We start from the raw sequence: 15,560 nt of genomic DNA, 5'->3' as shown, positions 1-15,560 counted from the left end.
TTGCCAGTCGAGCCAAACACCTGTTAATGAGCAACCCATTCATAAATGGCTTCCTGCACAAATGCAGCTGATTGAACTTTACAACATTTAAGTCCCGTTTTGACTTAACAATGGCCGTAGGGTGCAGTTAAGTTTCAATGTAATATTGTCCCAACCTAGAAGTTTCTCTCCCCATTGTTAATCCTGATGGCTTATTATTGTGAGACCAACCATTTACACATTTACATGTGTTAAAGTCTAAAACTTGGGCAAAAAGAACATGAATGTTACTGTGTATTAGAAACCAGACCTGCCAAATTCCTATGCAAGAAATGACATCTTTTAATTATGACCTGTACATGTAAATAATTGATTGATGTCAGCCATTTTCCTGTCTTTAGAAAGGAGATATGCAAAATGTAAACTTGTAACAATGGGTTCAAAGAGATGCCTATCACATTTGTAAGGAAGAATACAATATTGTACAATATTGTACTATTTCACTTGAACCTTTGAATGAGATTCTGGTATTAACCAGGATTAAATCTACCGGACATTAATATCACTCATTTCTGCAAGGTCTTTGTATTGCTCTGTGGTTCTGTGTGTATTCTTGTGCTTGCCTTTCTATCATGACAGAATAAGAGGCGCTTACCCATTTGTGTATGCCCTCCAAGCTTGGGTGCAGAGGCAACAGTCCCCAATTTTGGCTCCCTGATTACCAAACTCTGCCTGCCTTGAAACATTTTCACAGCAAGACACCTAACACTCCAACACTCAAAAGAATTTTGTCTTTGAATGCGACTCGTGTTCAGCCATTGAAAAATATGCAAGGACTTTAATAGCATGCTTGCTTAGTCAGGGTAAATACAGCAAGGAAACAAGCCCTTCGGCCCACCTGTCCAGGCTGATCATCATCAATGTGAACTACTTTCACATCTGCCTTGGCCCTATCCCTTTACACCTTCCCTTCCTTGTACATAAATGTCTTTCACTTGTTGCAATTTAAATGAATTTGAAATGTATTTGATTGATATTGATTTTAATAAATGTCAATTATCTGAAACTGTTTCGTTGAGCACCTTCACTCTGTCTGCTGTAGCAGCAGGGACCTTCCAGTGGCCAACCATTTCAATGTCATGCCCCTCTCCTGCACTGACATGTCTGTCCAGGGCTTTGTGCACTGCCAAACAGAGGTCCCCCGCAACACCTAATATTCCATCTGGGAATTCTCCAACGAGATGGCATTCAGATTTCTGTTAGGTCCCTCCCCTGCCCGTCTCCTTTCCTCCAGTTCCCCACCCTTTCCCTCTTCACTCAAGAGAGCCATCACATCCCAGCTTTTTTCTTTTCTGCCCGCCATCCTATCTTCACCTATGAGCTCTTGCCTTTGGGTCTCCTCCTGACACTCCCCCCCATCATTTTATTCAGGTGCCTGCTTGCTTTGTGCTCATGCCTTAACAAAGGGTTCAGGTCTGACGTGTTGGTTATACCTTTCCTACATAAAGAATGCTGTGTGATCTGCTAAGTTTCTCCAGCACTTTTGTGTACTGAACTTCAATTCCTTGAAACCTGCCTCTCTCCTTCAGAACCATTCCTCTTTCCTAGATATATTATAGTTCCACTTACCCCCACCAAGGAAATGACATGTCATGGATAACAATCTGTAACTTATTCAACTTAAACGATCATGTATCTGATTTAGTAAGAATATTCAATTCCCACACACCCCTTGCAATATTTTCTAAATGCAATGCTTAGCTCCTTGCTTTATGTTCATTATAAAATATTCACAAATTCAATTGAAACGAGTCAACTTTGAGTGCAGTTACAATCAACATGTTTAATTGTCATTAGAAATGGACATTAAAAGTACTTTTTAGAATCCTCATGTCTGAAACCATTTATTTTTCTTGAGCTACACTGCAACATGGGCAAGTAAACTGCTGTTAAAAATTGGTTAAATAAAGGTTTCTTACTAGTGCAATCTTGTCATTGTGGTAAAAGCGGGACTGTGAGTTCTTGCAGTATATCATGCTTCGAATGGGGAACAATTAAGCTTCAGGCTTGCTGATGACCATGAACTCAATGCCACGCTTATTGAGTCGTTCAGTGAGTGTTGTCTTTGAAAATGCTGCTCCAGGCGTGTACACCCCACCCCTGAAAGATGGAAAAGTAATTGCAACAAATGGCTAAATCTGCATTTCCAACCCTCAAATAAATCAATTCACCTAGTAATTGGAAACAGCATAGGCCTGAAATATAATCCCAGGCAAATGGAATACCATTTCTGAATTGACAAAGAAAATTGGGTTCATGGTTGAAAGCAGAGGGTGAAGATGGAAGCTTGTTTTTCAGACTGGAGGCATGTGACTAGTGGTGTGCCACAGGGTTTGGTGTTGGGTCAATTGTTGTTTGTCATCTATATCATTGCAGATGATATAGATCTGGTATTATAGATAATGCAGATGGTTAACAAAGATTGCAGCAGGATCTTGATCAGTTGGGCAAATGGGCAGAGGATTGGTTGATGGAATTTAAAACAAATGTGGAGTGTTGCATTTTGAGAGTTCTAACATGGGTAGAACTTGTACAATGAATGTCAAGGATCTGGATTACGCTGTAGAACAGAGGATATAGGAATACAGATTGATCATACCTTGAGAGTAATGTCACAGGTGGATAAAAAGGCTTTTGGCCGACTGGCCTTCAACAGTCAGAGCGTTGAGTAAAAAAGGTAAGGAGGTCATGTTGCTGTGGTGCAAGACTTTGTTGAGGCCCCATTGTCTTCATTATGCTGCAGGAAAGATGTGGTCAATCTGGAGAGGGTGCAGAGAAAATTTGGGAAGATGTTGCTCGGATTCGGGGGCCTGAGTTTAGAGGGAGAGGTTGACCAGGCTTGGGCTTTATTCCTTGGAGTAGAGGAGGATGAGGGTGATCTTGAAGGTACACAAAGCCACAAGAAGAATTGATCAGATGAACTAGAGTCTTTTGCAAGGAGTAAGGAAATCATTAATTAGAAGGCTTAGATTTAAAGTGAGTAGGGGAATGATATAACATAGAGTGGTGAATGGACGGTGGGACATTTAAGAAATATTTGAATGGATACACGAGTAGGATACTATTAGCGGATATGAGCCAAATGCAGGTGGGATGTTTTTGATCAGCATGGGCAAGTTGGGCCTGTTTCCACACTCCATTCTCTATAATTCTACCTCAATTTTCAAAGCGGTAACTATTTTCTTCTGAGTAATGAAGCTCACCGGTTTGGCAAAGACTTCTTCTCCCAGAGAATTGTGACAGCAGCCTGCACCATAGCGATTGATGTTGCAACATAACCTGGTTCTGGGGCAGGGGGGGGGAAAATCAAGCTTTGAAATAATGCAAACAAAGCAACATACTCTTCACCACTGAAAGCAGGTAAAAGAACATTTATATTTGCCACTTTAGTCACCAGAAAGAAAAACACCTCGGTGGCTAAATAAATCAATAAACCTTTATGTAAAATAAATAAAATGTACTTCTGGTGTAAAAATAATTTCAAGGAGAAAAACCAGTTTAAAGTCTAATATGAAATTTAAATTTTGATATACAGCATGGTTACAGGCCCTTCCAACTTACAAGCCTGTTCTGCTCAAACCCTGTACATTTTGAAGGATGGGAGGAAACATATGCAGACACGGGGAGAACGTACAAACTCTTTAGATAGTACTGGTTCTGTAATAGCATTACACTATATTGTGTATTGGTCGTCCTTCGGTTTGAAGAAGACATTGTTGTGCAGTTCATCTGTGGATACTTTGCAGTCCCAGTCTGGAAACATAAAGTCTGTTGTTGTAATAACTCGCTGCTGTTCTGTGACACTGTTCATGGCCTTCCACCAGTTTTTGGCAGCGCCTGTCTTCGAAACTGGCGCAGGCTTCATCTTACAGGGCTTGCCAACAGGACCTGTCAGCAGCCGCCACTTCTAGTTCTCTTGGCTGGATGCCACAGTAGCATAGAGTTTCCTTCACAGCATCTTTTTGGCTCTTGCATGGATGACCTCGAGGTCTCCTTCCAGTCTTCAGCTCACAATAGAGCAGCTGGCGAGGCATACAGTGGTTGTCCATTCTGATGACGAGTCCCACCCATTGCATTTGGGCTGATGATCAATGGTGGTGGACTTCACACGACCTAAAACTTCCAGGTTGGAGACACGATCTTGCCAATGGATTCTAATAATGGAATGGATGGTGTGCATGTGCAATTTCTCCAGAGGTTTGATGTGATCTCAGTACAGAGTCCAGGTCTCACATCCATATGGGAGAGAAGGGATGACCACGGCTCTATAGACTTTCAGCTTTTTGGCGATGCAGACATTACATTGACTGAGCACACTGGTGTGCAGTCACCCCAGAGCCTGGCTGGCCTTGCTGATCCTGGAGTCAATTTCTTTGTCCAACACCCATCACTCAAGATGAACCACTTTGCTAACCATGCCAACCTTAATATTTTAAGTTATCATAAAAATGATTGCCAGATCTATTGAAAAGATTGAAACATTTACAGGAAATGTGTAAGCATTTCCAGTAAAGAGAATGAACAGCGGATTCAATGGATCTGGTGAGTTGATTAGATCCATTGTAATAGTTGGATACAATAGCCAAAACCCTTTGATTTAAGAAAGAATACAATGGCACAGGAGGCGATCCAGAAGCAATCAACTCAATTCCTGCAATGAGGGGGTTGTCTCATGAGTAACTAAAGAAATCAGATTTACGTCCTTCAGTGTTTAGAAGAATGAAGGGTGATCTTACTGAAAAATCCAAAATACAAGATATTGAAATGTTTCCACTAGTGGGAGAATCTTAAGCATAGTTAAAAGATTAGTGGACAATAATTGAACGGAATTGAATGGTTTTTGGTTATGTACATTGAGGTAGTGAAATACATTTTGCATGCTATCCAGGTAACCCTAATGCGTGGAATAACTACAAGTGTAGTTATAAAATGTAAGGTACAGCATTAAAAAGGGCAAGGCATCAATGAGGGGTCCATTTAAGAGTATGTTAACAGCAGGGAAGTGTCCTTAATACTGAAGGTGTGTATTTTCAAACACATCCAGCTTCTGTCCTAAACTGAGGTGTAGAAGAACAATAACTTGTAAAGGATGATGATCTTCTGGAACTGTCTACTCCAGAGCTTTGGAGGTATTTAAGGATATATTTTGAAGGATCAGGGTACGAGGGTGAGGTGAAACTGACACAGGAGAGGAGATGAGGCCTGGGATAGATCCACCAGGATCACTTTGAACGCTGAGGAGCCACATGGCCTTTTCCTGCTATTTTCTCAACTTCAAGTTCATGGCCACCTCTTCTGATGACTTGCAGCTTGCAAGTCAGCGATAGGAAATAGCACAAATATCACAAACTGAGGGGGCAAATGCAATTCACAGCTAGGTTTCCAGCACATCCAGAATATACAAAATCGTAAGGACAGAAATGGTGAAAGCAGAGAGTCTTTTGCCCAGAACAGAGGAAGAGATTTGACAGGGAATGGGAGGGGTAACATTTTTTTTTATTAAGCACTGAGAATAGTGAGTGTAATGGAACGGGCTGCCAAAGGAGTGGAAGTAAATACTATTGCAAAGTTTTTTTTTAAAAAACGGACATATACATGGATAGGGTTCATTTTGAGTGATATGGCCAAAACAGGCAGGTTGGACATTCTAGTCAGCGGAGGCTGACTAGTCAGGGCCTGTTTTCATTTTCTATGACTATATGTAGCATAGTCCTATTCATTTGAATAGAGTTCCTATCACTGATTGAAAAATTGTCTAGACACTGTGCTTTTCATAGTTTACTTGAATCAATTTGTGATTAAAACAAATAATTTTAAATGCAAGCTACTCTGATTAGATAAGTCGACCCCCATTTTCTGGCTGTCCGGGCCTCCCAGGAACAACCCAAAACATTTTTTTAAAACTCCAATCACAAATTACAAAGCTGTAAATTGAGTAACTTTTTTAAAAAAGCCTTGACCTACCAGGTGGGAGGGAGCAGGAACCTCAGCCTACCAGCAGGAGCAGCGACAGCAATCTCAGGGTCCCAGGTAGGAGTAGTTATGGTGATGCCCAGTGGTGGGGAGGTACTTCCAGCATTGAACTGTATGCTGAAGTGACGTCCATATGGTTTTTTTTGGTGAATTTAAGGCCTCAAAAGTATATCTGGTGTATAAGTCGATACCACACCCGAGAAACTTTTTAGGGTTTCACAACTTGTATGCCGAAATATATGGTACTCTCAAATATCAGTTTAAATTTAACCCTGCCCCTAGGTATTCCTTATATGGAGTTTGCAAGGGTTTCCATCAGGAGCTCCAGATTCCTCCATACATCCTGACTTACCATAAATGTATCCTCTCACCTCTGCTAAACAATAGGGTATAACGAGATTTATTTCAAAAGAAAGTTTAATGCAAATTTAAAATATACCTGGTCCTCTCACTCGGGTGCAGATTTTCACAGAAGGCTTGCCTTTCTGAGGATCTTGATCCTCCTTATACCCCTCACCAAAGAAAGTAAAGCTGAAAGAGGATCCTTCCATCTACAAAACAAAATACAAGATTATTCAACATGTACCTTTATTTGTTGCACCTTCTCTGGTGGTTTTAAACAGTGCACGTTTGGTTTCAGTTTTCGTACTTTTCTGCAATAAACAATCACTAGGGCAGCTTTCCACCATCAAATACAGTGGAGGCAAACGTTTGCCCAAAATCATCTTTCATTACAATAAATGTGGTAAAAATTCAAACATGTAAAAGTAGCATTATAAATACAGCTCTTTAAAAGAATGATGTAATTTGAAATGTTGCATAATTATATAGTTTAAAAAAAAGTAAGGCTGTAATTAAATCACTGGTTGAGGCCTCGCTAAAGCATTGTTTACATTTGGGAGCTTTATCTGAGTATCAAATCATAGGGTTGCACAATTAACCAGATAATGATTTATTGTAATCATAAGATGAAGCTAAATTGACAAAGAACTGTTAGTTGCTCCAAATTTGTAATTTTTTTGATAAAATGAAAATGAAGATTGTTATAGGCTTATGTTATTCTTAATCTTTATTTTATGTGCTATATTTTAGTAAAGTTACTATCGGGGGGAGGGGAGGGAACAGGGAAAGGCACCTGAAGAAGGCCTCAACTGAAAAGACTGTTAACTACAAGAGACACCTGTCCAAACAAACACCCATCTGCCAGTTGAGAGGTTTTTGGGAAATTGAAACCTAAAAACCATGCATTGCTTAAGCAGTTATGATTTAGACATGAGGAAAGCATTTTTAATTCATCAGAAAATCAGTTGGAGAGACAGAACTAAAGTGACTTCAGGAGAAGATGGTCACTCCTGCTGCTTCTCCTTGTCAAGAGAGCAGTGCTACTGACTGACCCAAATCTGGGTAAAGAAAACAAGATAATTCTTGCATCAGGATCATGACCATTTTAATGGTTACTTCATCTGACCCTTGCTTGGGTCTTTGAAAGCATTGCAGAAGTTGCAAGCTTCATAACCCCTATGGGGGGGATGTTGCAATGAACCATTTCTTTGAAAGCAACTCGACAAGAATTTGTGAGTTTTGAGGTCTGATGACTGCTAACATCATAATTACTTAACATGAGTTTAAACATTCTGAGTTGCAGCACAAGATTTTTAAGACTGAATTTTGAATTTGTCATTTCAGAATTGTGCCCAAGATGTAATGGTTTTGGTAATCTATATACATATATAAAAATATATACACAAAAAAAATTATATATATATATATATATATATATATATAGATATAGATATATATATATTTATATATATATATATATATAAAAAAATTTTGTGTGTGTGTATATAGATATATAAATAGATAAAATAGTTGGGGTCAAGTTTAGAATTAAAGATATATTATTAATAAAAATTATTGTTTTGAAGATACCATTGTTTTGAATTTCTATTGCTGCTGGTCGATGACATTATAAGATCTAAAAATTTTCATTTGCTTAGTGACGCACATTAAATGACCAGAATGATGGGAGATTGACTGGCAAAAGAGAAACAACTTTAACAATGGCAATAGAAACAGATGTCAAGAATAATTTGAACAGGAATGGGGACCAATTTGGCAAAGTTTGTGAAGATCAGGCAAACATGCTACAGGTCATTGGTCTCTCTACCGTGTAAAATTCTGATTTACTTTCAGACTCCATTTTACTTCATGGAATAATTTTCTATTTAAAACTGTACTATTCGTTGGCTTGGCTTCGCGGACGAAGATTTATGGAGGGGGTAAAAAGTCCACGTCAGCTATTTGAGGGGGAGGACGTGGAGGGGGAGGACGTGGAGGGAGAGGACATGGAGGGGGAGGACGTGGAGGGGGAGGACGTGGAGGGGGAGGACGTGGAGGGGGAGGACGTGGACCTGTCCTCGGGCCTGCGCAAAGGAGCTTTTAGGTGGAGTGCAGTGCGCGCAGTACTGGCCCCACCCTTTACACCCATGGTTCGTGTGCCGTGGCCAAGCAAGCTGGGACGTGGCAGCGAGGTCCTTGGGTCGTAGGTTTTATATCGGAGTGGCCTTCTCCTAAAACTGTACTATGTAATTAACATGCATTTCACATATTTTGTTCCCCAAACTTTATAAATAGTTTAGGCAGGAACAAAAAAAAAATCACATCTTACTGGAAGCCAGACCATCTTAAAAGTGAATGTTCAAATACTATTTATTTGAAATGAAAGGACCAAGTTTGATTTAAATAAACTCAAAACAGAAATAGGGAAACAAACATACCTGCTGTTCGGTTGGCCCTTGCTTTGTAAAATATCCACATGAGAAAAACTCTGGATACTGTGATACACAAGATAAAATGTTATATAGATTGCCCTTTTATTTTAATTAAAACTGAATGGATACAAGCATTTTATAGATCCACCAATTATTGTCACTTACTTTGATCAGAAGCTTTCTTCCCAATCTACACTTGGTGAAACACCAGAAGAAGAATCCAACTAACATCAGCATTATGACTGACCCAATTCCACCTACAGCAGTGTAGGCACCATATTGGACCTAAAGAGAACCAAATAAGCAAAAACATTAAATGAGATCAGCGCATCTGATTATAAAATTAATTTAAAAGATGTTGAACTGAATTAATGTTTTGATCTTGATCATAGTTTCAGAAGCCAACGCAGCATCACATCTTCAAAATTGTTCGAAGTTGATGGATATTAAATTGTAGCTTTCAAAAATTTCCTAAACTCATGCTCCCTCCAATATAGATATTGGCATCACACAAAGGCAAGCCAATTAATTAAAGTGGCTGCCCTTCTTGAATAGACCATTTGGCACTCTTTTGGCCACTGGAATCACAGTGGACATGATGAAATAATCACACAAGGCACTTTTAGAGTGCATCAAACAGATTTACTCTCAGAACCAGCACAACCTTTTAAAAGCCCGAATCACGCGCCTGACGTGTGCTGATGTCATCACGCACGGACTTCACATAGCCGGTTCAATGACTTCTGGGAGTTGTAGTGCCGCAATAGCGCCATTACATGCCCCCCTCCCCCCCGGAACGGGCAGAAAGTGGTTGAACTCAACTGCAACAGACTGTTGGCTGCTGCAGTGGGGAAGATTTTTCCACCTAAGTTGGTTTAAGCCTGTCAATAGCGAAAGGTTGTGGCTTCCCTCCAATGTCCAAAATACAGGTTGACCTAGTTTGAGTATCCTATAAGTTCCTTCGTAAGGTGTCTGCAAAGGTTGACCAAGTGTTCCCCTACAGACGAAGACATATTTGCAGTTTTTGAGGTCTTCAGTCACAAAGGAAGAGTGTTCTCCATGCGAAGATAGTGGTATAGAGTCAAAAACTCAGGATCATCACTAGAGTTAGAATGGTCGGGGACAAACTCCCCTGGAACCACCAACAGTGCTCTGCAGATGAAGATCCTCCTTTGGTGTTGTTCTAATGCCCAATAATACCCAGGGCAGCTAATCAGCCCAGTTTGGGCCCTCTAACCAAGCCATCAAGGCTGACTTGAGATGTTGATGAAATCTTTCCACCGTTCCATTAGCCTAGGTATGATAGGCATTTGTATGATGAATTGTTGCACCGAGCAAGCGAGACAAGGCTGTCCACAGCAAGGAAGTAAATTGTGGTCCTCTGTCCAAAGTAACATTCGCCAGTAAACCAAAACAAGACACCCAGGAACTGAGGAACGCCCAAGCACAAGTATCTGCAGTAGCATCTACCATAGCCACGGCCTTGGGCCATCAAGTAAACCTGTCTATTACTGTAAAAAGATAATAGTATCCTCTTGAAACAGGAAGCAGACCAACAATGTCCACGTGGACATAAGCAAAATGATGAGTGACTGCTGGGAAGGACTTCAGTGGTCCCTTAGTATGCCACTGAATTTTTGCTTTCTGGCAGGCAATGCAGGACCTTGCCATTTGTGTAATGTCTTTTTTAAGACTGTGCCACATGAACCTGTCTGAAACCATACGAACGGTCGATCTAATTGATGGATGTGAGAGACCATGCACAGAATCAAATATTCAACGTTTCCATGATACTGGAACTACTGGACGTGGGTGTCCCGGTGATACATCACAGAGGAGTAGTTTTCCATGAACTCCAAACTGGATATCCTTCAATTGCAGGTTCATGATTGAAGTCCAATAAGCATTCATCTCATGGGCCGCGGCCAAAGCTGTGTAGTCAATACCTTGATCTACAGACGAAACCTTGAGTGGAGCAGAATGGGACAGTGCATCAGCTACTACATTGTATTTTCTGGAAATATGTAGTATTTTTGTGGGAAATTCTGAAATGAATTATAATTGTCGTTGTCGAGTTGTCCAGGGCTGAAATTCTTCAATGAACTAAAGAGTTCATAAGGAAATTCTTATGAAAAGGGGGGAAAACCGAGGATAGCGTTAGATAAATTAACAGAGTGGTATAAAGTGGTTTGCAGTTAACAAACTTAAAAAATTATTATAGAACAGCACAATTAAGGTATTGTTATTAGACAAGGGAAAAACCAGATTGGACCAAGATAGAACTAGATAAAACAGGGGAGAAGGTAACGGAACATATACTTTATAAGTGGGATGAAAAACTGATGCAATATAAAAGTTCACCAGTACTGCACCATTTACTCAATATATGGAAGAAGATTCACTTAGAAAGGAAAAAAAACAACTTACCAACTACAAAATTATTATTGACGCAAAATCAACTAATCCCTTTCACAATAGATAACCTTTCCTTTAGAGAATGGGAGAGAAAAGGAATTAAAAGAATAGAAAATTGTCAAAAGCACTTTGTTTCTTCTCTGCTTCACGAAGATGACAGCTGAAGAATGGTAAAGGTTTCCGTTGTCCGTTGACATATTGATGAAGTGCACCTCCTACGGCCATACTGGAAGTGTCTGTAGAAAAGGTGGATACTGCATTTAAACCTGGGTAGCTGAGCATAGTGGGGCATGAGCATGAGTCAGTAAATCCTTAGTCTTCAAGGCACCCTTGTTTCCCACTTCATCCAATGGACAGTAAATTGAAAAGAGGTTTCATGATATGAGCTGCTCCCGGAAGAAACCGACAGTAAAAATTTACCATTCCCATGAATTTCTGCAGGCTTTTAACCATAGCAGGTTTTGAGTATTTGGTAATGGCCTCAATTTTGGATGGCAGCAGAATCACGCCTTCCGGAGTAATCCTATGCCCCAAGAAATCAATAGTTTCTTGGCCAAAAATGCATTTATCCGGATTGATGGTCAGTCCAAATTCTTGAAGATGAATAAAAAGTGTACGAAGATGTCGTCGAGATAAATGAAGACATTGGTCATACCACATCCTAAAGCATCCATCACCCGTTGAAATGATTGAGCAGCATTTTTTAATCTGAATGGCATTCGTAAAAATTCAAACAACCCAAATGGGGCAATTATTGGTGCTTTTGAAATGTCTTCCAGCTCTACCTGTACTTGGTGATAGCCTTGCACCAAGTCTATTTTGGAGAAGATCTTTGCTCCATGCAAATTAGCTGAGAAATCCTGAATATGAAGTATCTGATAACAATCCAGAATGGTGGCGACGTTAAGCTGCCTGTAATCTCCACATGGTTGCCAACCTCCATTGTGTTTCTGGATCATGTGTAATGGAAATAGCCAGGTGCTGTCGGATCTATGAATTATGCCTAGTTCCTCCATCTTGGCAAACACTACCTTAGCTGAACGCAGCTTCTCTGCAGGCAAGCGACGTGCTTTAGCCTGGATACGTGGGCCTTTAGTACAAATGCAGTGAGTAACACAGTGCTTTGCAGTGGAGGCTGCAAATTGGAGAATAATAATTGCAGGGAAATCCTCCAACAGCTGGGAGAATTCACCTACTGGTTTATTTCATGTTTGGAGGGTGCAGGGCAGGGGTATAAGCATCTGCCAGAGGAATGATCTAAAAAGTAGTTCCATCTATTAGCCGACACCCTTTTAAGTCGCAAGGAATGAATGAGCCCAAAGAAAATCTGCTTCAAGCAAAGGTTGGGATACTGCTGCTATAATGAATGCCTAGAGATGATTCTCAAACTTGACATTCATCTTCCTGGTGCCAAAGGTCGGAATGTTGGAACAGTTAACTGCTCGTAGTTGCAGGTCCCGGGTAAGATGGCATGTGTCAAAACCGGTGAGTGGAAATGGATACTTCTGGACCAGTGTCCACCAGAAATGTTTGTTAGGACATGCAGTAGGCTTGCAGGGTTTTCGCCAACCGCTGCAGCCCTTACTGGTGGTGGGCCTGGGCATTTCCTGCAAATGAGCAAGGTGGAAGGCACTTGCAGGCATTTATTTCCCAATGCCTGTGATAATAACACCAAGAGGTGGTGTCCACAGGCTGCTTCCCCATGTTGGAGCGTTGTCTGCTTGTCGGGAGTGATGTGCTAAGAGCAATAGAATGTGACACGGGGTCAAGAGTGGAGGGGTTGGTTGTGCAGACTTGACTTTCCTTGCTGACCTTTTTAGCCAGCCATAGAATGTCTGCCTCTGCCACTACAGCCCTTGGGTCTTCAAATGAACACTTCGATAACAAGAGCTGCTCGAATAACATATTGGGACTTGCGTCAGATGCCAAAACAGCATTTCATCCATTAGCTCTGAAGGGGCACAGTCTCCCAACACACTGAGATGTTGTAGTTTTGCTGCCCTTTCCCAACAGGACATACCATATACCTGTAATAAAAGTGCCTTTAAAGTGTCATACTTGCTGGTACATGGTGGATCCCATAGGAAGTTGCCGACCCACTTAGCGACAGTCTGGTCCAGGGCATTGACAAGATGGTAATGACGAGTGGTGTCCAACTCGACTTTGCAAAGATGAAATTACGCTTCAACCTGTTGGAACCACAGTTCAGGCTCAGCTGTCCAGAAAGTTGGCAGCTTCACAGCAACGGCTGCAGAGTCCATGTTTGTCCAAAAATATGTTTTTAGACTTGTCGGGATCACCGGTAGTGGACACGATGAAATAACCACACAAGGCGTTTTTTTGAGTGAATCAAATGTATTTACTCTTCAGATCCTGCACAACCTTTTAAAAGCCCGAATCACACACTGACGTCATCACGCACTCACATCACATGGCCAGTTCAATGCCTTCTGGGAGTTGTTGTGCCACCATAGCACTGCTACACTCTCCCATTTCTACTTTAGTAATTTACACATCCTTTAATTGCAATTGCTGGGAGGTTTGTTTTATTTATCTCCAATATTCTTTTTTCTGTTTTCTGCTTTTAGCCTTTACTTGACGGTGGTAGTAGGAATCAGCCATGCTGACTGTCCCTGCGTAGACTGAGTAGGTTGTACAATACCAGTACTGAGGCTTGAACTGGTGACTGTTTAAATTCTGTGAATTCTGAAATAAGAAGATTGATCTTCACACTAAGGAACCATTTGATTGATTAAAAAGCCTTGTTTTTAACAAGGGATGATCATTATTGTTGGTCAATCATCCAGCTACGTCATTGTGAGAACTCTTCAGGGCAGTTTCCCATTCCTAACCATCCTCAACTCTTCATAAATGACCTCTGTCCATCACAGTTTATTGATGACATTCATCAGTGAAGGAAGTGCTCCATGCTGGCATTCAGTTATACAATGTGCAAAAATAGGTAGAAAGAAACACAAAATGGCAAAGAAAGGTCCATCTCCATCAAAAGTCCAACATGGGCACTCAGTAACATTAACAATTACTGAATCCTCTACCACCAACATTCTGGGAGTCACTACTGACCAGAAACTCAACTGGACCAGCCACATAAATATTTGTGCAACAAGAACAGCAGTACTTGGGTATCAAACACCAAATGGCACCTGTCTTCATATCCCAAAACCCTTTCCCTATCTTTAAAGGGACAAGTCAGAAACATTACACAACTCAAGTAGCTTACCATCAACCAGAACAAAGTTGCTGCTGGAATGGCCTGATCCTTTCTTTCTTTCTTTGGCTTGGCTTCGCGGACCAAGATTTATGGAGGGGTATGTCCACATCTGCTGCAGGCTCGTTGGTGACTGACAAGTCCGATGCGGGACAGGCAGACGCGGTTGCAAGGGAAAATTGGTGGGTTGGGGTTGGGTGTTGGGTTTTTCCTCCTTTGTCTTTTGACAGTGAGGTGGGCTCTGTGGTCTTCTTCAAAGGAGGTTGCTGCCCACCGAACTGTGAGGCGCCAAATGCACGGTTGGAGGCGAGATCAGCCCACTGGCGGTGGTCAATGTGACAGACACCAAGAGATTTCTTTAAGCAGTCCTTGTACCTCTTCTTTGGTGCACCTCTGTCTCGGTGGCCAGTGGAGAGCTCACCATAGAACACGATCTTGAGAAGGTGATGGTCCTCCATTCTGGAGACGTGACCCACCCAGCGCAGTTGGGTCTTCAGCAGCATGGATTCGATGCTTGCGGACTCTGCCAGCTCGAGTACTTCGATGTTGGTGATGAAGTCATTCCAATGAATGTTGAGGATGGAAGTGTTCTAGGAGCCGTAGGTGATGCCGGTAGAGGATCCATGATTCGGAGCCGAACATGTGTGTTTTTTCAAGTGGTTGTTTTTCCAGACTCTTTTGTGTAGTCTTCCAAAGGCGCTATTTGCCTTGGCGAGTCAGTTGTCTATCTCTTTGTCGATCCTTGCATCAGATGAAATGGTGCAGCCGAGGTAGGTAAACTGGTTGACCGTTTTGAGTTCAGTGTGTCCGATGAAGATGTGGGGAGGTTGGTGGTCATGGTGGGGAGCTGGCTGATGGAGGACCTCAGTTTTCTTCAGGCTGACTTCCAGGCCAAACATTTTGGCAGTTTCCGCAAAACAGGACGTCATGCGCTGGAGAGCTGGCTCTGAATGGGCAACTAAAGCGGCATCATCTCCAAAGAGTAGTTCACGGACAAGTTGCTCTTGTGTCTTGGTGTGAGCTTGCAGGTGCCTCAGATTGAAGAGACTGCCATCCGTGCGGTACTGGATGTAAACACCGTCTTCATTGTTGAGGTCTTTATTGGCTTGATTCAGCATCATGCTGAAGAA

The 15,560-nt window shown here is 41.5% G+C and overlaps 1 protein-coding gene across 1 annotated transcript in view; it reads right to left on the bottom strand.

The window, feature by feature from the left end:
* Positions 1-1,802: 1,802 nt before the first annotated feature.
* LOC138760366 (saccharopine dehydrogenase-like oxidoreductase) overlaps positions 1,803-15,560 on the bottom strand; it is a 63,079-nt gene continuing 49,321 nt past the window's right edge. The window contains exons 8-12 of the mRNA XM_069930867.1: positions 8,952-9,071; positions 8,793-8,849; positions 6,452-6,563; positions 3,243-3,324; positions 1,803-2,139 (exon numbers count right to left, since the gene is read on the bottom strand). Of these exons, the coding sequence (XP_069786968.1) occupies positions 2,034-2,139; positions 3,243-3,324; positions 6,452-6,563; positions 8,793-8,849; positions 8,952-9,071 (477 nt within the window). The 3' untranslated portion in view covers positions 1,803-2,033. The remainder of the gene's footprint in view (positions 2,140-3,242; positions 3,325-6,451; positions 6,564-8,792; positions 8,850-8,951; positions 9,072-15,560) is intronic.

The sequence above is a fragment of the Narcine bancroftii genome, chromosome 4 (genome assembly GCF_036971445.1).
Source record: "Narcine bancroftii isolate sNarBan1 chromosome 4, sNarBan1.hap1, whole genome shotgun sequence".
NCBI classification, from domain to species: Eukaryota; Metazoa; Chordata; class Chondrichthyes; order Torpediniformes; family Narcinidae; genus Narcine; species Narcine bancroftii.
This window is presented reverse-complemented; position numbering and strand designations above follow the sequence as displayed.